The sequence below is a fragment of the Haplochromis burtoni genome, unplaced genomic scaffold (assembly GCF_018398535.1).
Source record: "Haplochromis burtoni strain Fernald_Lab_line unplaced genomic scaffold, NCSU_Asbu1 Contig_533, whole genome shotgun sequence".
Classification (NCBI taxonomy): domain Eukaryota; kingdom Metazoa; phylum Chordata; class Actinopteri; order Cichliformes; family Cichlidae; genus Haplochromis; species Haplochromis burtoni.
Window position 1 is genome coordinate 94,433 of NW_024582894.1, and position 23,077 is coordinate 117,509.

The window sequence follows — 23,077 nt, forward strand, 5'->3', positions numbered from 1 at the left end:
AAAAAAAAAAAAAAAAAAAAGAAGAAATTTCTTCGGAGTTCCTCTGACAAACGCGCAATTGAAGAGATGACAATCTTGTTCCATTAGTCCCCCTTTTTCTCCATCAATAATGTCTGAGGTTCTTTCCTGTGCAAGTTCACTAATTTAAGTAATTTATGTTTGTGTACTCCTTGACTTACATGGCAATGACCCTCAGGACCACCTTTAACAGGACAACTACGGGTAAAATATCACAGACTCTCAGATGTTTTAGAACAGAAGAAGCCTCCTGGATGAAAGGTGAACTCACAAATCAGGAAGAAGTCAGTTGTTCTTTTCAAGCACTCAGTGGAAGCAAATTATGTGTTTGTGACAGTCTGCTAATACCTGCTAATAAGCACCTAAAGAGACTGTTTAATATTGGTTCTTTGCTAAGTGATCTGTGATGTGTAGACACAACACTGGCTCATCCCTTGAGTTTGGTGCCTTTTTTTTTAATACTTAAATGATTCACTGGTCAGTGTTAAGTGCCATAACAACAAGAAGAACAATGGTCAGTTACAAGGATTGAAAATGAGTGAAAGCAGCCAGTGTCCAAAGAAAAACTTGGAATGATCTCCACAAAGCCTGGAAAAAAATTAAAAAAAAAATTCTGGATCCTTGGAAGCAAAATATTAGGAAACAAGTAGCAGCTCAAGACTTTTACACAATACTACAACACTCTAACTTTTGACTCTCAGGCTCTTGAAATGTGGACTGTTCCTCAATAAGGCACTTGTAGTGAGAGTGAGAGTGAGAGAAAGATGTGTGTAAACCTTGCACTTTCAATGTCATGGTGTCATAAAACGTTCAGTGAATCACTTTAGCCCACAGTCTGTCAAGCCTAAACTTAAAGCTATTTCATAATGGGCACATTTTTATAATTGATCTTCCTTTTTTAACTCTGTGTCTGAATCATCTAAAATAAAGGAAGTACCGTTTGGGTGACTTAACACCATCCCAGGGATTAGTCAGAATGTAAAGTGAGTCAAAAAAGGAAGCACCAAATCAAACATTTGAAATCATTATAAACTGGTATCGACAATGTAAGAGAGGAATGCCATATCAGAATGTAATTTTTTACAATTACGCAAAACTTAAACAACCACTATCTCTCTGGTTTCTCAGCAGTAGTGTCATGCCATCCTACAGAGAAATATCTGGATATGTTTTAATGTTTTATTCCTCTATTTTTAATTAGCCCGACACCCTGTCCAACAGTTTCCCCGCTCTAACAGGTTTCCCGTCGATCTATCTGCAATAATTATGCAACACGAGGTGGGATCAGGCAGGCTACCCACTCATGATATAATGACGACCACATATAGCCCTCAGCATATCCTCCACACCTGCATAATAGACTTGGAAAAGCATGTTAAATGGGGGGCGGCTCCTCCGCTGATTTGTGGTGGCGGTGGAAGAAGCAGGCGAACCTAAAGAAAAAAAATAAGAACAAAAGAAAATAAAAATTTCATATATGACCAAAAATATGCCTGCAGCTGTTAAATGCTGCGTCGAACGTGTTCTCCCTCTCTCTCTTTTTCTTTCTCCCACATGCGCGAACACACGTTCCCTCGCGCGGCCGTGCGCGCACACGCAAACCTCGCCAAAGCACTGCACAGGAGCCCCCGACAGTGCCCGTGCTTGCTTGTGCTCCGTGCCTAGCGCCTCTGCTGCTCCGCTGGACGATTGCGCAGAGGACACCTGGCGCACAGCCGTTCATTGCAAGCGATCCCAGTGGTAAATGCTCGTTTTAACCTCTTAACTTTTGCAGCGTGACTGTTTTGTTTTTTTGGTTGCAGTTTTTTTTTTTTTCTAAAGATACCTGCTCCGAGACCAAGGGTCTGTCAGGGTAAAAGAACCCTGTAGAGCCAGGCGTTTGGCTTCCAACTTAGGGCTTGATGACACGGCTATTCGCGACAGGTCTGGAAAGTTGCTTCGTGTGAGGAAGCATGTGCGCAAACTTTAAAAGCTTTTTTTATAATCAAGAGACAGTTTTTCAGAATGAAGGCAGGTGAGTCACCCGTGGCGTAAGGGGCGAAAAGAGCTCCTCGGCTCTCCAGGTACTGGAAAGACAAGAGAGAAGAAGTCGTGATCTGTGCGGTGGATAGCACTACGGAGGACGGAGGGAACGGACCGATGAGACAATATGGGTAAGTAAGTGGAGAACTGTGTCGTTTTAAAACGATTCCCGCCCTTTGTGAATGTGTAGACGTTTAGGGGAAAAAAAAATCCCCAAGTCTTCTGTGGCATATTAATGCGCAGCAAGCTGGCATCTCCTTTATTTAAGAGCAGGAGACTACTTTTGTCCTATTCGCTCAGAATCTGTGTGAGTACTTGAAAAAAAGAGGCTTTCGTTTTCTATTTGGGAATTTGAGGAGAGGGGGGAAAGGAAGGAAGAAACAGACGGGAGAGTTCATGCTTGTGAATATCAAGGCGAGGAGACAGAGAAGACTACTGTCACCTTATTGGTGTGGAAGTGATGTAGCCCTAATCTGAATCAGTCGACGAGACATTGCAACACGAGCTGAAGCTGAACAGCTCATTAATTGTCCTTGATTTTTATGCTGCAATGGCAAGTTTGTTCACCCAATCTGAACCTGACCTGAAACGGAAAAAAAAAATGGTGGTGAGATGTGCCTGTTTTCTTTGGCTTCCACCTCATACCCCCTCTTGTTTCTCCTTTCTAAGCACTGACATGTTTAGACTGCCCCTCTTCTCCTGACAGCTCTGGGTACCTACAATCTCATCCCACACTGCCTATCACCTCCTCCATTTTACTGACTGTGGGTGCTCCAAAGCTAAATTCACTCCTCAGCCTTACAAACCCACACTTCTCTTCAGTGTTTCAGGGGATTCTTCGTGTTCTGCAGCTCCAGCACTTTTTTTTTTTTTTTTTACATATACTTGGGGTCCTCAAACAAGTTGTGGGTGTTTGGGATTGTCACTGAATATGCGATGAAATGACACTGTCACTTTCAAGCAGTCTGGAGCTGCTCAAACAGAAAACCTCATGTTTCATGTCCTTTCCTTTCAGTGCAACTTTTGTTGTTGAATAGCTCAGTGAAAGACTATTATTCATATCCAGGCATGCACGAGCGCGTACACGCACCATTGGACCAGAGCATGTAGTGCACTGAAACCTATATGAGTCGTTTTCTTTTTTCCTAACTCTTCCTAACACTGCAGCCACTCTTTTTGTTTGACTTGATTTTCTGTTGGATTTATGCGCCTTTTCTTTGTTTTTATTTTTCTATTACTAAATCTAATGAAAAGCTGAAACAGGCCCAAGGAAAGCATGGTGCCTACACATCTGTGCAGAATTGTGGCATTTTCCCAAGTAATGAGGAGCTTAGTGCTGCTAATGAGCACATTTTAATTATGTCATCACAATTACTATAACCCAGAATAAGTGGCTGCATTTGTTAGGATATCCACACTTCTCACTAAAGCGCTCTCTTACATCCCAGTCGCACCCATCACCTTGTTTTCCCTCATTCCGGGGCTGATTAATTAGGGGAAGTTTATGCTGTTGGCAGGGCTGAAGTTTTCTTTGTGAATTCAACAATAAAACTTGGCATTATCTTAATATCATATACAGAAAACTAGCAGCTGAACAGTTTAGCATCAACAGAAGATTGCTCAATTGTCCTCTCATTAATCAATTAATAGCTTGGTCTAACTGTGAATAATTCCCATAACAACTTTGTTCACTGTGCCTGTTTTGCAAGACTGACTCAGCTTCAATCCATTCAATTTGCATTGATTAAAAAAAAAAAATAGAAATGCAATAAAATGTCACATCTCACATTTTTCTTTTTGACCATTTCATGTTCAAAACTGGTAACAAACAATCAAGTAATATTTTTACAGTGCGTAATTTATCAGTGTGCAATTTCACTGACAGCTAAACAGCGATGGATGTGAACTCCCCTCTCCATGGCCCAAGCAGTGAAACTTGTATTCATCCCACAACAATAAATGACACAAGGAAGCTACATTTTCAGCTCCAAGAGTGAAGCAAGAGTTTCTGTGACACGGCATCTCTGTGTTCACCAGTCTGTCCGTACACACTCATCTACTGTAGCAGAACTGAGCAGACAAGAGCAACAGAGCCGTTAGACTGAAATAACGTCCCTTATATTCAATAATCCGTCAGTTTCCTCAAGCAGACTGAGACGCTAATTAGTCCACGGAGCACTCTTGAAAAGCCTCAACTGAATGTCTTTGAAAACAAAGAAAAAAGAAAAGGAAAAAGAATAAGTCACCTGTGTGCACAGCTTTTTTTTTTTTTTTAAATTTCACATTTTAAGGCTTATAATAGTGCAGATAATTAGGAGATCTACTGTTGTTTATAGGTTGCTCTTGGCAGTAAACCATCCACTTTTCTGCAGCTCCTGCAGTCTACTTTTTTCCTCAGCTTCTTAAATTCATGTTGCCGTAATACTGCCAAGTTTTAATCAGATCAAATATAGTAAATAAGTTTATGTAAAAGACACGGTCTCTCTGCCCTATGGATTAAAACTATAACAGAACTTGTTGCAGTTTCCTTTAGACTTTGCACGACTTTATGACTCTTACAAAACCCTGTCTCTACTTTATAGAAAACGTCGAGACAAAAAAGTCTGACTTTGAACAATCTAAACAGTTGTAGCTCTAGCTACTTTAAAACCTGCTGAAGCCACCACTAAGAATTATTCTCTTTGTGAGGAATCTTTCCTTATTCTGAGAATGACTGAAAGTCCCCATTAGTCATTTTTTTTGCTGAGGTTTAGTAATATGTTCTGTACTGCTTCCCACTCGTGCCATCAAACTGTCATAATATAGCAGATTCTTTCAGTGTACCTCCAGGTCATTGATTTGAAGGGTTTTTGTCCCTGTTGTTGTGCAGACTGTTGGGCTATTTTGAAAAGCAATGCCTTTTCCAATTTTTTTTTCCTTTTCTTGAAATCCTGCAATGACTTCAGCTGTGAATGGCTTTCCCAAACAATGTGTCCTGCACATTGAACTGATACGGTGAAATATGGGCAGACACACAAAACTGAGAACAAAGTCTGGCAGTAAGAAGTGGGAGCTGAGCTTGGAGAAGAAAAAGATTCTGCAGCTAGAGGCATATGATAACGTTTTATGCCACTGAGGTGCATCATGGCCTGAATTTGGTTGTCATGGTTTTACATTTGATTATGCAGGCTTCTTAATATTTTGGCTTGATTTGCTTTCTTTGCAAGTCCACCAGACTGAGCAACAGAAAATATAATTAATTATCCAAAATTATTCTGGTCTGCTACGATTCTACAACTAAAATCACTTGGTAAATAGGAAAGAGATTTGGGTTTTGGTTAAAAGAAACCGCCAATGACATCATCGAACACCTCTTACTCAGTTACCACAGTCATTATTCATGTGGCCACAAGAGGTCACTTGTCAGAAAACTTTAAACATAGTGAGTTGAGAAATAAAAACAACATTTCTGTCAAGCTTAAAGGTTCTTTATGCTTGATAGTTAGATGTGATGATATAAGGTTAATTTTCGCTTAAATACTTATTTTCTGTCAGAAGTTGAATATGATAAATGTACTGTCAAGCAGTACAGTGAACTCAGTGTGATCTTCGAGGCTAACGATGCAAGCAGCAGGAAATCAAGGCTAGTCAGACCAGGAAATGTTCTTCAAATTCTCTAATTTTCCAGCTTTTGTGAGCCAGTTGAAATGACAGGAATGGTACTTGTTATGGTCTTCTGTTGCTGTGTAGCCCATCTGCTTCAGCGTCCAACATGTTGTGAATTCGGAAATGCTCTTCTGCACATCTTGGTTGTAATGAGTGGTTATTTCAGTTACTGTTGCCTTCCCATCGGCTCAGAGCAGTCTGGCCATTTTCCTCTGACCTCTGGCATCAACAAGGCATTTTCACCCAGAGAACTGCCTCTCACTGGATATTTTCTCTTTTTCTGATCATTCTCTGTAAACTGTTGATATGGTTGTGTGGAAAAATCCCAGCAGACCCGCAGTTTCTCAAATACTCAGACCAGCCCATCTGGCACTAACAACCATGCCACTTTCAAGGTCACTTAAATCAACTTTATTCCTCATTGTGGTGCTGAGTGTGAACTTCAGCAGGTCATCTCAACCATGTCTAGATGCCTAAATAGAGTTGCTGCCATGTGATTCTCTGATTAGTTATGTACCTTACAAACAGTTGAACAGGTGTACCTAGTGTCGTGGCTGCTGAGCATCGATGTGTTTGTCATCAATTTTAATTATTGAAGACTGTGTTCTATACTTCCTATTGTATTGAAGTATAATATATATCTTGATACTATAAGTAATGGTTTCTAGTTAATATGTTAGACAAATCATAACAATATTGTTATTAAAAATGTCTTGACTGTGTTCATTTTTTTTTCTCTCCCCACAATCCAATTTTCCATCACATTATCCGGTGGCAGTGCCTGCAATCTTCAACTTCATTCAACTTTTTATGGTTATATTTAGACACTCAAAGAGAGTCGTTAAGGTTACGGTGACTTGACAGAGGTGTTTGCTTGAGCTGACTAAAAGCACAGTTTTTCTCTAAGCTTAACCAAAGAAATTTCGTTGCCCAAATCCTAAACAAAAATCTGGATGAAACCTGTGTCGCTGACTAATGGCGTATCTTCTTAAACTGACCGCAACTATTATGCATTAGGCAGACGATGAATTCAGTTGTAAAATGCAACTCATGACTATGTTGCACTCCCTGCATGGAAGTACATGACATCACTTTATTCCAGTAATGTCCCCCACACTCCAGACCTGTGCACATGATGACAATTTGTTATGTGAAAGAACCTGCAGTGGTTCTAACTTTGGCAGAGAAAGTGTTAATTTATGTAGTAGCCCATCGCTCATATGACCTGTAAGAGGCTGATTTAGAAATTAGATTTCCAGGGGCTTTAAAATAATGAAAAGTAATGACCAACACTGTCATTTATTCTGACTACCACAGCATCCCTGTGTATGCTCATCTTCATGTGTGTGAAGACACATGAAGAGAAGAAGAAACTGTTCAGATAATATTTATGCCAGTTTTGTGCCTTGGATATGTTTTATTCAGAGCAATTTGTGCATTTGGTGCTTTATTCTGATGAATTTCTGCCAGGAGTCTTGATTTTTCAGGTTAGCAAAAGCATTTTGGAAAAAGAAAATGCACCTTGTCTTCAACTATCTATGCTACCCCCTTTGGTTTTCACTGGAGCCAGTTAAAAAGAAAATGTAAGAAGCAGTTAAAATAATGAAGGCAGAATCCACGATCCAGAGTTCAGATATCTAACGCAATATAGCTTTCTCAAAGTAAAATGAGCTGGTTACAGCATGAGCAACAGAAATCATTAAACTGATTATAATGCGCATTGGGACTGACTAATCACTGGCACAAAGTGTTGAATTCTGATTAAACATAAATGTGTCTTGCCACAATTTTGGATGAAAGTAGCCTGCAATGCTTTCGACCTTTGCTGATTACCAGCATGCCACCACTCACACGCGCACGCATTTGGACACACACTTATGCATTAACATCATCTCTGTTGTTAATTCCTCAACATTTACAGCAGACGCGCTTTGCAGTGGCCAGCTTAAACGGTTCAGTTTGTGCTGATCTTTTGACATCAGCACTTATATTGATCTGCAGAGCTCTCTGGCTCTCTGCACCGATTTATAAACCAATAAGTTGTGCATGTGTGTGAGTGTGTAGGCCCATAGGAAAGGCAGGAGCAGTAAAGTTCTTGATATGTACGATGTTATGGGGCTGTGAAGAGTTTCAGCTGTCACTGACAGCCTGAGATGGAAAGCGCTGTGGGTGTAAAGATGGAAGACTTTGTGATATGGCTGATTTATTGGGTGGAACAGTTTGAGAAGCAGCCTGTCTGCCTCATGCAGTTTGATGCTGCCTGGACTTTAGACACAAAGATTTTTCTTTAAATGCTGATTCTTAAAAATTATATAGGTAGGTAAATAAAAGGCAGATCCACCCCAACCAGAACAGTAAATTCCATCATAATAATGGGACAGTTCATCCCAAAATCAAATTTATGTAAAAAAATTTCTGGCCCGTAAATCTCTTTATCCATCAAGATTGTTTTGGTGTGAGTTGCCCTATTTTGGATGTATCCACTGTATGAAGATGTCTTCTTTCTTTTAAACATAATCAAACTAAATGGCACTGACCTTGTGATGTGCAGTGTGCCAAAAAATACATTTAAAAAAACTCAGCAGCAATATCTCATTGCAGAAGTCATGACCTAGTTACTCCAAGCAATCTTACGTAGTGACTTTTTCTGTCTTTCTGACAAACAGTATCTGCCAACCAATAGAAACATTCAGCCATTTAATATTACTGATATGACAAGGTGGAGATCATCAAGTGGTTACATTGTGTCTCATAAACTGGCTGATTTTTGGGTTTCTATGTAATGATTACTTGAAGGGAAGTTTTGTGTTTATTTTTTTGGAAGACCAAATTCAGTTAGTTCCTGTATAGTTAAAAGAAGACACAGTTCTACAGCTAGTATTTCCAAACTGGACTAATTGCACCAATGCAATGTAGATAAGTAGCACCAAAGGCCAAAGGAAATAATATGAAAACAATTTTTTTGGAGTGAAACGTGCTTATTACTTTATATTGTGCTTTGTTATTTGTGAAGAAATTGCACTTAAAATTTTGTGTATCTTTTCAACCAAGGAATTAAACGTCTTCCACTAGACTAAAAAAGATAAAGAGTACAATAGCTAGATAAAATAGCAGATATCAAGGTATAATAAAAACTGTCCGCTGTTTGATAACTTTAATTACACTCCTGCAGCTTCCTGTCTTTCATGGATCTTCGTAAGACACGTCATGTCAGATCAAAACATTGCAACCACCAGATAATTAAAGTTTTAATGGGGATGTTAAACAGTACTCTGACATCTCTTAAGTACCACAGATTTCCATCTATTATTCTCAGTTTTCAATATGTCATTTTTGTGATAGTCTGTGATATTCAGAAAAACATAGGCTACTCACACATGCATAAACAGATGTGTATTTATGGATATTCATGTGGCTCAAAGTCACACCAATATCAGGCCAACAGTATGGCTGAGAGAAAACTGTAGGCAGCAGACCAGAATGGGCTGGCTGAAGCTCACTTTAAAAAGTCACATGGCTAAGAGCACTTCCATCCAACTCTTCTCATTAAGGCTGGCTTTTTCAAAAGCGGGCAGCTTTCATGGGCATAAAAACCTGGTGGTATAAAAATGTTGACATTCAAAATGACCAATTAGCCCTTTTAAAGGTCTTCCTCTTTGCAAATTAAGAATGTGGTGTGTACAAATACTCTACATTAGGTTGTGACTTGTGTGAGACATCACTTTAGTCGTCATGTTTTTATTTGCTGGGCTCCTTCGTTTAAATGACATCGGTTAGAGCGCCAGTCTAAACTGTAGTAATGATTATTTAATTGGTCGACACCTCCAAAAAAGAACAACAAGTGAAAGAATTAATTCATTTCCTTTTTGAAACATGATTGCCAAATTACCTGATGTGGTCTGGCAAATTATTTTCAAGAAAATTGAAAATGTTTTGTTTTGGTTTTTCTGATGGAAAATAAAATAATTTAAGATTACCTTAACCCTTTAGTTTTAGCTCATGGAAACATAAACAAGATTCATTTATTTTTAAAGAAGTTCATGGGTAGGTCATGGCCACTTGCTTTAAACCATTTAACTAATTAACATTTTGTGTTCATCTAATTTTTGTTCCGTTTTTAAAATGTAATGCAAATCCTCACATTGCTAGGCAACACGTACCTCTAGACATGATGTTTCACACACTCTGGCTCATAGATTTAAAGCTCTATCAAATTTGAAAAACCTGAAGTTAATTTTCAGTAATTGTTTGCACATACTCAAATTAAAACAATACAGATCACACCCAGTCTTTCTCCATTCCAGCTGCGATACTGTGGTATTCTTTCTGACACACACAGACATTATTTCCCCTCTCCTCCCCTGCTTCTATCTGTCTGACAGACATCCAGAGATGTTAACTTTCTGTCGCACCACCACTTTCCCTGCCATACTTTACTGCCAACTTTATCCAAATGTCTTTATTTTCCGTGGGGTTTCAGTTACATTTACATTCTGCTTTCCCCTGCAGCAGTCCCTTAGACCCACAGGCTCGTTCTTCACTGTAGCTAGCTAAAGAAAAGTCCTTTTCCTGACATTCTTTGACTAAGCCATGAATTTGCTGTCTTTAACTGCAGGTTAATATTAGCTCTTTCATTTAGGTCTACAAACTGATTTCTGCATCAGTGATCTCTGGTTTTACTGTCTGCCCGTCACAACCAAGAATTCTCAGTGGAAGCAGCATATCCATGTATTGATGTTTGTTACAGTTAGTTGTGGATAAATAATAAATGCATAAACAAGGAATTATGTTACTCATCCTATTGATCTGGAATATTATATGCTTAAGGGGCATTCACACAGAAGGCGTGTTGGCCTTTGGTTGCCTGAAATGTCACTACAGGCTCCAGTTGCTTAGGTAACCCTGATATATGTTGATTAACTTTAATTGCTCACCCCAAAATTGAGAAAAGTTTCACTTGGGACCTGCCTACTTGATGCTGACAGCAGTTATTTTGACTGCCGTGTGTTCTGTGTTCTTTGGTTGCCAACAAGTGACTTCAGTTTCTTTAGATTTAGAAAATCCTGATTACAAAATTAGGTCTTAAAGAGTTAATCTATAGGCGTGCCTATCGGCAAATTACATATTTTGTATTGTCATATTTAAAGAGGCATAAACACACACAAAACCATGCAGCAACAGGTTTCTTTTTTTTAATTTCATGACAAGCACTGCTAAGCTTTCCTGAATGCACATACCTTTTATAACTTAACAATGCGTAGAGTAGTATAAGCAACAGATTATCAACCAAAATTATTCAGTCATGCTCCCAAAACGGTTGAATTCTCTGCAATTTCCTTGACAAATAGCCAACCAACCCACCAACTGAACATCATATCAGCCACTTTTTTCCCTGTTTGAAGCAACTGATGCAAGAGTTCTTTAAGTGCACTGAAGAGCACTTTGATCTGTTCCCTGTCCAATTCTACATTTGTGAAGGGCGGTGCAAATGTACCTTACTTTTGTTTTGGGTTAACGTGCATAACTTTAAAATCCTGAATGCATACTGCTTTTGTTAAGTTACCAAGATGTTTAATTTATCTTTCCTTTTTTATACGCACTTGTTCACATGGCCACTAGAAGTAAGTTCACTTTTAAGATGTGACTATATTTCATAATAACAGATTTCATTGTTATTATATATGAAATTCCGGTTCAGCAGAAAAGTAGAAATGGAGAAGATCTCAAGGCAAAGAAGCCTTTCAGATGACACTTTGCATCTGCTGGGCAGAATGTCAAAGCATACCCTCAAACAACTGTACAGAGTGGATGCACAAATGGGGTCTACGTGGAACACTCATCAGTCTTCACCCTTATTTATCAAGTTAATGACATAAAAGTTAATTAACATTTGGCTAATTCTTTGCTGCAGTGGTTGCACTTCTTTTCTGTTTGCACACAACTCTATGCCTCTTTTCCTAGTGAAGGTTCCAGCAAGAGCAGCTCTGTCTGTCTTCATTTCCCCATTTAACTGCTATGCTTGAGTAGGTCGTGGACTCAATAGACCTCAGTTACTACGTCTCCCACAAATCCAGACAGAATAACTGAGCTCACAGAATTGACTGCTCATTTCATTTAAAATTTTAATGGATGCTGCCCCATTTAAGCTGTATTTTTCTATTACTGCTATTAAGCTCCACTTTTACATATATTTTGCTCACTATATGCAGTGTATTGCGTATGTAGGACCGGCTGCTTGTCTGTATGCACGTATGTGCAGCTCCAGTAGTAGTAAAATAAGCTTTTATCATAAATCAGCTGTTTTATACTGCTTCATGCTTTCGCTACGAGTTGAAATTACAGCTGACTCCAATTTTCAAATTAATGGCCGTAAAATAATAGGTTTTAAGTGTGTAAAAGGTACTTCATTTCAATATTGAAATGCCACTGTGTCCAATTAATCACAATTGCATGATAGGCCCCGTGACTGGTAATATGTCACGTTCTTCTGTCCTCTGGAAGTATTTTTAATTCTATGTGCCTTAAATCTGAGTGAACACACTCAATAGTGTAATATATCACACATGCTGTAGTACCATACAGTTTTGCTTGCCTAAGCTCAATCACACATCATACACTTTAAAATTCTTAGATGCTGTGTCAGAACAGAAGTGTCAGGTTAAAAAAGGATGCACAGGAAGTAGGACTGGGAGAAATCGTGTTACCTGAAGCTTTAGGTTATGCAAAAATACAGATTAGAATGTATTATACTCTTTTATTTCTAGACTAAAGCCTCATATTGCGATCAGTATTTCTCACAGTCACATCCTATCTTAATTTAGTTTAGTATGTTGGCATATTTATAGAGAAGAAAGAAAGAGAAAGTGACAATTAAGCCTATAGTGTAGACGGTCTTCTATTTTCCAATTTAAAACAGGCACAGCTGCAGCGAATGTTTAAATATAAAAAGCTAACTATACTTTTCTGCCAGTCAATAACCTTTAAAAGCCACCTCATACACCCCTCCTTTTAATGTCATATCTTTTATATGGTAGAACATTTAATAAGAAATATTTAGGGTTTTTTTTCTTTCTTTTTTTCTCCACACTTTCATTTCTTTGAAGTGCCCCAGCATGTGGCCTGTTGCAGCATGTAGTACTATTGGCCAACCCACTTGGGCACTCTGGGTAATAGCCTTTGCATCAGTGCCTGAGCACTGTGCATTCAAATGAAATATCAACTTGTCTCACCGCCAAGGAAGATGACAGCTGACTCTGCTGGGCCTGCCAGAGACCACTCTGTCCTGGGGGGAGGGGCAGTGTCACTTTTATGGGATTTCGGGAAGGTTGCCACTGGAACCTGGCCTTGGGTGAGGTAATTGGAGAAAATATATATTTTAGGATATTGTGTAATAACTTTTGCTTTTTTTGCATTTGAACCCATTTCAGCTGACATTTAGTGTGCACATTTGAGTGTAACTTCAGCAAATTACCTCTGTTCAGGACGTTGTTGAGCTCCAGGGATACCGGAGCACAGAACTTGTTTCTTAATTAATATTTATGGTCTTCAATTGCATTTTCATCAGCTGCAAATTGTGTTGAAACATTGGTCGCTGCACAAAATAAAAGAAAGTCTGCTCTACTTGTCTCCTACATACTTGACTAAGAGTACAATTCCATCTTATAAGAAATCTGTTTTTAAAACCTTTTATTGCTATTGCAAGAAATCTTTAAATGAAATGCTAAACTAATAAAGGTGGTGTTAAATTTGGTATGGGTTTAGTCTTTTAGAAATTTTTGACACTGTCCCATCTGTTTTGTTTTTTTTTTTGGGGGGGGGGGTTTTGGCCATCTGAGGCAACAAAAATTATATTTGCATCTAGTTTGGTTGCTGAAACATTTTCTGTTATGTACATGTTGAGAGTCATTGTGTACATTGAGTACATTGGAAATCTAATCTACATTATCCTTACTGAATCAGTAAACTAGGTTACTTAATGCATTCACTAAAATATATAATATATTTTGTGGTAGAAGACTACTACTATTTTACTACTACTCCAGCTCGACCAATCATCGGCTTTATATGGATTTAAATTTAGATGTACCCACAGGTCATTGGAAATAAAACCGTTCATCTGTTTATCTTTCTCTGACCTTTGAATTTACTCTTTATGTGTTGACAAAATGTACAATGAGATTTACCGTGGTTCTCATTTTCAAGGTCACTTTTGATTTTTCTTTAAGACTTGTGGTAGTCATTAATGTATGATTCTTTTTAAAACGAATAGTAAGAGAAAATTAACTTCAAATAAAAGCTAAGGGGTGAAATACACTTTACAAGGCTGTTACATAGGTTATAAGAAGACATTTGCACAAAGTTTAATACAAATCTTTTCTGGCTTATAGGGATTTGTACAGAATCTGATCTGATATTGTCTGTAGTGATGTCACTTGTTGCCTGGAGACTTCCGTTCAAACAAACTCCTACTGCTCTTTGTACTTAATGTAAAATAGGTGGCAGTGACAAACTGGAGCTTAATGCAATGTTGGTGCTGCTGCACTATGCTGGTTTTGTTGAAATCTCCAAGATGTTAAATCTACAAGATATGAAATCTTTAAAACCCTCCGGCTCTGATTGGTCACGCTCTACTGAGAAGAAGGAGCCTTGCTGCTGGAAAGTTGTAGCTTACCACAAATCCCATATCAAATCTGATCTGCAGGGGAATGGATTTAATATCAACCTGTGGCAGCTCTATTTTATTTAAGCTGTATTTAGATAAAGGTTGTAACTTAATGATTTTCTATATATGATTTTTAACATTTTGGTTGTGGTTTTTTTTTTTTTTTTTTTTTTTTTTTTTTTTTTTTTTTTACTTTAATAATGACACAAACACAGCTATATTGAAAGACACATTTTATATTATTAAATAATTTATTTGTAATAGTTATCATAGATATATTTACTTATGCCCTGGTGTACATCTAATACGTGAAATCAATGGAAGCCTATGACTGCCTGCATGTAGCACCCCATTTAATTTCTGATTAATGAAACTGTACTGAGAGTAAACATTTCTCTTCATTGTATTCTATAAAGCCTCTCATGGGAACCTAGCGCACATATGTCCAAGGGGCTTTTATTACTATTCTCTCTATGCAGAAATCCATGCTGAACCATTGTGTGCTAATTAAAGACGCTGTCATGCGTAGGCGTCTATAAGCCCAGTGGCACATTATTGTGGCTGCATAGCTTTGAGTTTTCTGCCATCTAATAACCTCCTCTTGTTTTTTCATATTTTGCTATTCTTTTTTTAGGAGTACATGCACATGAAATCCCAGATGTAGTTTTAGTGATATGACATTGTGAGGTTGCCCTGGGGTTTTACAACACAGCCGATGTTCCAATGGGATTATCATTTAGGGAAAACTGATGGCTGCGTGTAGTGCAGCAAATGCTTGGAGAGTTCACAAAGTAGTTACAGAAGGTGATGGAAGTGCCACTGCATCTTTTGCTTCAAGGATTAGAGTGATTTATTTATAAAACCATTATTTTTTTTGTTGAGTTTATCTTGACTTATTTTCATGCACTCATTTGCTTCCGTTTATTTCCCCCAATAACCTGCTGTACAATTCACAAAATAGCTTTATTCTTGAAATTTATTTACTTATGTTTTGCTATTTTATGATATAATTAAATGTAGAGTGCTGAACTGAATTTGTATGCCTGTCTGGATCATAGATATGTAAGAAATCTGAAAAGTATTATTTTGAATGATTTTCCTTTTAACAGTCACATAACTCATTAAACACAGGGGAAGGCTGGATGAGATGCTGAAACCAGATAAGTTACTTCAAAGAAAATCTGTACCTCTTATCTCTCAAGATGCAGATTAATGATTTCTTGACATTTTGTGTTATTCTGATAACACACACTTTCTCAAAGTTGGTGTGTGCACTCCCAGTGGCCACAAGGTAATTGTTGTTGGAACACATTAAGACAGTGAAATCGTGTCCTCTAAAGCATAGACTGATGCATAGACTAATTCATGTTCACAGGAGCTGTCGACCAGGTTACCCAATGTAGTTTCCATCCATCTTTCTTTATTGAATGTAATGGAATAATGTAAAATAATAATAATAATGTATTCTGATTCTTCTATTATAATTTCTCCAAGGAAGGCATGGCAAAAACTGCTAAAACACTGCAAATTTAAAACCGCACTGATTCAGGAAGCGTACAGGAGTAAATCAAATCACTGGTTAAATGTAATTTCCGTAAAGGTCAAAAGTTACCTGCCAGTGTTGAAGTACAGCATAGCTGCATTTTGCAGTTTGTGGTGGCAGCTCATGTATGACATTGGATGTTTGTTGCCCATTTTAGCATGAAATTGTCACTGTGCTGTATGACAACCCCTAAGTTGTGGATTAATGATGCATACTAATATTTTCTGCATACCATTTTCTGCACAGGGGAAGAATTGCCTTTTATTTTCTTACTTTGCAGCTTACAGCAGCAGGTTAGTATAGAGAAAGTGCAAGAGTTGAACTGTACAAAAATTGGATTTTCTGAAGCTAGTAATAAACAATTATTTATTCAACCTCTTTTTAGTTTCATTAATGTAACACAAAATCATTCAGGACAGTTTATACAGTACGAAAGAGAGCTTGTAGTGTTGTAGAGGAAAACCCTGTGATCTTTCCATGAGTAAGCAATTGATAATTGTGAGGAGTAAAAAGACCCACTTAACAAGAAGAAACATTGGGCAGCACCAAACTCGGGGAGGACAGCTTTTGACTCAACTGGGTGGGGTGAGAGGAGAGCAAAGAGGGGGAAAAAAAAAGGTTGATCATTAAGAGATAGCAGACACTGAGCAGGCTGTTGGGGCCAGTAACTACAGAGAAGACATGTACAGCTCTGGAACCAGAGATACGGGCAGAAAGGTACAAGAAGAAAGAGGACAGAGAGGAAAGGGCAAAAACTGCAGGAGAGAGAATATCACAAAGTTAATTAAATGTAAAAGTGAAGTCTAAAGTGTGGAGAGTAGAGGATAATTACTTAGAACATTATGGGAGGTCCCCATAGCAGCCTGAGCTTATAACGATATTATGATATTACTAAAGGATGACACAGGGATTACAAAAGTCCACCTTAGACATGCCAAACAATACTTTTTCACCATTACTGTGATACAGGATGTGCTCAATTTTAACAGCACTGGATCGTTGAAAGCTGGAAGTTCTAGAGACTTCGGTTATGTGTGGATACGGATATGCAGTCAGGCCCCTTAGTATTTGGACAGTAAGGCGTTTTTGTTTGGGTTTTTTTTCTACTTTTGTAAATCACACAGGGTTTTAAAATCAGTCAAGATTTTATTGAACTGCAGACCTTCAGGTTTAATTCAAAGAATTTACCAAAAGGAATGCATTGTTATTGTTGTTGTTATGATATCTGTTTATCTTTAATGATGTTGGTCCATCTGTCCGTCCTCAACGTTCTGGAAAGAAATAATCTCAAAGGATTGTTCGTTGAACATAAGTTATCTTATAACTCAGACTCAGAATGTGTTAGGACAGTGATACATCTTTAAACATACAGCCGAATCTGAAATCAAGGCCTGCCTGTCAGCATTGATATGAAGGTGTGTTTACATAATTTGAGTGGTGTGAACTTGTTTTGGTTGTCTTGCTGAATGTCCAAAAAATGTGCCAAGATCTAAGATCAGCTTTAATACTTGGACAATCGCTGCATTTGCATGGCAGATGAGGCTGCCACTGAAGCAACAGGCAGAAGTTGTGCTAAGGCCATGTTGATAGGCTGCACAAGGTCTTAAGGTCCTATATAAAAGACCTGAGATACTATAGTCTAATGCAGGGATCGGCAACTCCAGGCCTTGAGCGCCAGTGTCCTGCAGGTTTTAGATATCACCCTGGGTCAACACACCTGAATTAAATGATTAGTTCATTACCAGGGCTTTGGAGAACTTCAAGACATTTTCAGGAGGTAGCCATTTGAATCAGCTGTGTTGGATCAAGGACACATCTAAAACTTGCAGGACACTGGCCCTCGAGGCCTGGCGTTGCCCACTCCTGGTCTAATGGTATTGTAAATGATTCACAGAGCCATTTGACAGAACAAATGTCATGTAGGGTGTATGAAATCATGGAAGCTTTTTTTTATTCAAAACAACTTGATGAGGGCTAATACTTATTCTGAGAAAATATCTCTTTTACATCATCCTGTAAACCTAAAAAGCTGCACATTTAAGCAGTAGGTCTTCTGGTTATTTAATCAGATGTGTATATTTTTTATCATGCTGTTATCGACCTTGAGAAGTCTGTTCAGAATATTCATTCATGAGGAGAACTATATGTCAGTTAGTGTATTTCTTTTAAGAAACCATTGTCATGACCGGTTGGTTACGTAGAACCACTGTCCCAACTGTGTGTTAGGTCATGACATGACTGGCGGGTTTTTGTAAATATGATTCTTTTCATGACATAATGTAAAGAAAAAGAATGTAAAGAGAAGTCATAAAGATACTTAAATAAGGGCCAATCTCAACAGAAAAGTACCACTGCTGAATGATAAACTACTTAGATCACTAAAGAAATAATTTAAACAAACAAACAAACAAAAAACCCACAATTTAAAAAAAACATTATATTTACCAGTCTCGGATTTTAAGATCTTTGTAGAAGAGATTTTATATTTAAGTCGTTTTCAATGCATGTATAAAGCTGTTGTTGCACCAGCCCAAGCAACACATTGCTGACTTTGCATGGTAAATCAGTAATAATACTTCTTAGTCCTTTTTGTTTGACAGCATGAATATTTTGAAATTGTAAATATAACTTGATCACCATTCAAATCTTTACGTTTTTCTCTGTATCTCTTTCTCCTAATGTTTTGTAGGTCCATTGCTGTGTGATGGACGACTGACACACCTCCTCTTCCCTTTGCTTCTTCTCTTGCGGGCTCCCCTGTTATTCAGTTTTGGTGAGCGAACATGCCCTAATAGCTGCCGATGTGAGGGAAAAACTGTCCATTGTGACTCATCTGGATTTTTAGATGTTCCAGAAAACATCTCAGTAGGCTGCCAGGGCCTTTCCCTGCGATACAATGAACTGCATACGCTGCTACCATATCAGTTTGCTCACCTCAGCCAGCTTCTCTGGATCTACTTAGACCACAATCAGATTTCAGTTGTTGACAGTCGAGCATTCCAGGGGGTCCGCAGACTCAAAGAGCTCATTCTGAGCTCCAACAGGATTACAGCCCTACACAATTCAACATTTCATGGAATTCCAAATCTTCGAAGTCTGGACTTGTCCTACAACAAATTAGAAAATCTACAGCCCGGTCAATTCCATGGCTTACGAAAACTACAAAACCTTCACCTACGCTCCAATGGTCTCTCCAACATCCCAATTCGAGCATTTCTGGAGTGTCGAAGTTTGGAGTTTCTGGATTTGGGTTACAATCGAATCAAAGCTCTTACCCGCACAACTTTTCTGGGTCTACAGAAGCTGATGGAGTTACATCTGGAACATAACCAATTCTCTCGGATCAACTTTTTTTTGTTTCCACGTTTAGCCAACCTAAGATCCCTTTATCTGCAGTGGAATCGAATTAGGGTGGTCAACCAGGGTCTGCCATGGACATGGTATACACTGCAGAAGCTTGATCTGTCTGGAAATGAAATTCAGACTCTGGACCCAGCTGTGTTTCACTGCTTGCCCAACCTGCAAGTCTTAAACCTGGAATCCAACAAGCTGTCCAATGTGTCTCAGGAGGCAGTGTCAGCGTGGATCTCACTGACCTCAATAAGTCTTGCTGGCAATATCTGGGATTGTGGAACTGGGATATGCCCACTTGTTGCTTGGTTGAGAAATTTTCGGGGTAGTAAAGACACAACAATGATATGCAGCAGCCCAAAGTATCTCCAGGGAGAAAAAGTCATGGATGCTACAAGGAGCCATGGTATTTGTGAGGAAACCGATTACATTCTGACTGAAACACCTTCACCAACATCAGAGCTCATTTCGGAAGCCACTGCCGAACCAACCTTTGGCCCCACAAGTGGCATTCCACCTATGCCACCGACCAGTACCTTTGGTCCTCTCCCGCCATTTAGACCTCGACCCATTCCTCATCCTACCTTTCCCGGGCATATGAGCAAAGATCCCAGAGACTCAGTGGTTCGCCCTCGACCCACTCACATACCACCCCCAGAGATAGAGCACATGACTCTGCACAAAGTGGTTGTGGGCAGCGTAGCACTCTTCTTCACCATGTCATTAATCTTGACAGTTTTTTATGTTTTGTGGCGGCGCTACCCAGGTGCAACCAGGTTGCTGCAGCAGAGATCCATGGTGGGACGGAAGCGTCGCAAAAAGAGTCCAGAGCCAGAGCAGAACCTCAGCTCCCAGCTCCAAGAGTATTATATGAGCTACAATCCTGCTGCAACACCGGAAGCATTGGAGGTGCTAGGCAATGGCACTGGTTCCTGCACTTGCACAATTTCTGGCTCCAGGGAGTGTGAGGTATGATCGATCGCATCAGCCTAAAAATAAAAACTCAAAATCAAAATACAAGACCCAACAGAGAGGTAAATCCTTTATCAAGTATGTACTGTAAAAACACTAATCACAGTAAAGCACCCTTAACTCTTCATTTAAAGCACGCTTGACTCCAAATGTTAGATGTCTCCAATTATTCCAGTTTTTTATTTTGAAACCGACTCTAAAGGGGAAAATACAAAACGGCTAATCTGATCTGATCTAGGAAAAGAAATCTACATCATGGTCTCAGAGGACTGCATTAACACAATAATTAATGCATGCATAATTTTTTGTTCTCTGAATTATATTGGTTATGGCTTTAATTACCATTCTTTTGCTTGGAATTTATCTTTGTATCACTGGTTATCTGGATGATCTTTTCAAAGCTACCCTTTTGAAAATGTTCTTCATGGTATGTAGACTTGAAAGCACAGGGAATAATTGGAAACTGTCTAACTAATTTGTAGACACTACTCCACATTAGCATTGCATGGCTTAGATGTTTTAAAGCTTTTTTGGTTTGCGTGTTTGGAGGAGTGAGAATGATGTGTTTCTGTGTGCGTGTATGTGGACTAATGCATAAATGTGTGCCTACATAATTAATTTTTCTATTGAAAAATGCCAAATATACTATATTTAGCATCTATTAAGGTAAAATGGCAAGGGTCTACGAAGTGCAATGCTGTTAAGTAAGAATTTGGTAGTTTTGCTGTCACAAAGTGAGAGCAGCTGATCAATACTAGATAGGCAATATATTTGAACTTTATGTTCTATCGTCAGCTGAACATCCATTATAGATGTCTAAAGTTGATGATCTGCACTGAGTGTGTCTGGCGCACTGCATGCCTCCTCACTTGAGGAAATTTATGTTAATCTGCATAGAGGGGAGGCACTATGGTAATCCCAAAGCTTATGATATGGCTTAAATGAGGATCCCTCTGCTCTGGTAAGGAGTGAATGTATAAACCATTGTAATTACAACCACAAACATGAAGACATGTCTAATTTTGGGACGGAAATTTTACCTTTCAATGTAATGACTGCACACCTGTGTGTTTTTCACCAATGGGCCCAAGATAGTTTAAGTAAATTAAAATACTTAAAATATTTTTGTCTTAATATTTTATTTTAAATGTGATTGATTTCAATTAAATTGAAAAAACGGGGAATTGGAGGATACAATACATCAAATAATAGTTTGTTTTTTTTTCTCTAGTTATCCTAACTCATATTCAAACTTTGTGGGTTCTAATGTGAAAGAGGCTCACTGAGCAAAATGTTTAATTTTGAAATTTAAATTGTTAGGTACTATTCATTTTTACTTGAGCTATAAACTTAATTTTCTCACATTGTGAAGTTATAATATAATAAGTAAATGTCAGTAAGAAAATATATATATTTTTTTCCTTCCCTGTAGGTGAAGTCAGCATTACAGATGTGGGGAGGTCGAATGAATTAAAACAAGTCAACCAAATCACCTAATCAAATCAGCCTGTTCCATATACTCTAAGTCGTAACTCACTTGATATTGACAATGGAGCAGGTCCAGCTTTTAACATTTTACATCAACAGTAAAATTGTTTTCAATCTCCTACTTGCAGTTATAGCAGTATTTTTATTCCAGTTTTCCTCATGGCATATGTTTACAAGGACATATTGACAGTTACAATGGTAGCTGGTTTGCTTTCATGATTCACTTTCATGATATTGGGCTATTGTAGAGTTCAGTCATAATGCACTGCATTATGATCGAATGGATAATGTCAGCAGTAACGATAAAGAGAAATGTACGAGGATTAAATTGATTTCAAGTGCTCCCAAGGTTAAAAAAAATGGTGTGTGTGTTAAAATGACATGTACTTTTATACAGAATAAACAAATGGCGATCAGTTTCATGCATAGATTTTTGTGAGCAAAGCAGCTAATCAAGCAGTCTGACTTCAAGGATGAATGAAGGAGCACTTCAAAGATGCAGTCCAGTGGTTAAGGGGTGAAACTAATGTCAAATCTAAAGCCAATTAGGATGCTATTCATCCAGAGGGTTATGGCTTCTTTCAAAAATTCTCCACTTCCCCTTTGGTGCTTATTCAGTTTCAATTACAAGATGTCTTGGTGGCATAGAGGAGGTGTTTTGATATCTCTTTCCCAAAGCTTGTAATATTTGCTGAAGAAATCTCAATTTTGTGCAATGAGCCATAGCTTGAATGGATGTTTGCCCCTAAACTTTACTAGTACCCCAAAACTACTTTTAAGAGTTGAAAACTCTTAAAAGAAACATACCTTTGCTTTTGTAAATAGAGAATCAGATGCCTGATTACGCCTGGGTTTGACCAATGCTAATCTACCCTCCAGAGATCAAAAACACAGCTGTATAGCTTTTCTCTGCTCTGAATAAATGAATCTGGGGCTCATCAGTTGCAAATGAAAACCAGCCAATAAAAGGTATCTTGCTCACTTGCATACTATGAAGGTTTTTTAAGCATTGCTTACCCTGCTACAAGGCCAAGCATCCAACACGCATTTACGCTGAACAAAGGACATTATGTTAAATTTACATATCTTTAGGCCGATTTGATTCAGTGGAGTATTTGGGGGTTTTTTCCGAACAAGGATGTTATTAACTTTTCACTGTAGAGAATAATGTGGGAAAACAAACTCGGTTAATAAAGTTAATTCTCACTTTCAAAATCCTACTTGGAATTTGGTAAAAAGCATTTAGATTAATAGTTTGTTGGGCTTTTGTTCATTGTTTTGTTTTTATAGATGTATTCAAATTCCAAAGAAGTCCATAACATCAGAGTTAGGTTCTTTGTAAAGAATTGAAAAAATGAATGTCTTTTAAAGATAAA

The 23,077-nt window shown here is 38.3% G+C and overlaps 1 protein-coding gene across 2 annotated transcripts in view; it reads left to right on the plus strand.

The window, feature by feature from the left end:
* The first annotated feature begins 1,474 nt into the window (after positions 1 to 1,474).
* Positions 1,475 to 23,077, plus strand: part of lrrtm4l1 (leucine rich repeat transmembrane neuronal 4 like 1) — a 71,245-nt gene continuing 49,642 nt past the window's right edge. Inside the window, exons 1-2 of one of the 2 annotated variants that reach the window (XR_317492.3) lie at positions 1,475 to 2,171; positions 18,580 to 20,275. Coding sequence is in view for 1 of the 2 variants with exons in the window: in XM_005949081.3 (XP_005949143.1) it covers positions 2,168 to 2,171; positions 18,580 to 20,210 (1,635 nt within the window). In the remaining variant the exon portion in view is untranslated. The remainder of the gene's footprint in view (positions 2,172 to 18,579; positions 20,276 to 23,077) is intronic. The other variant, XM_005949081.3, reaches the window with a different exon arrangement.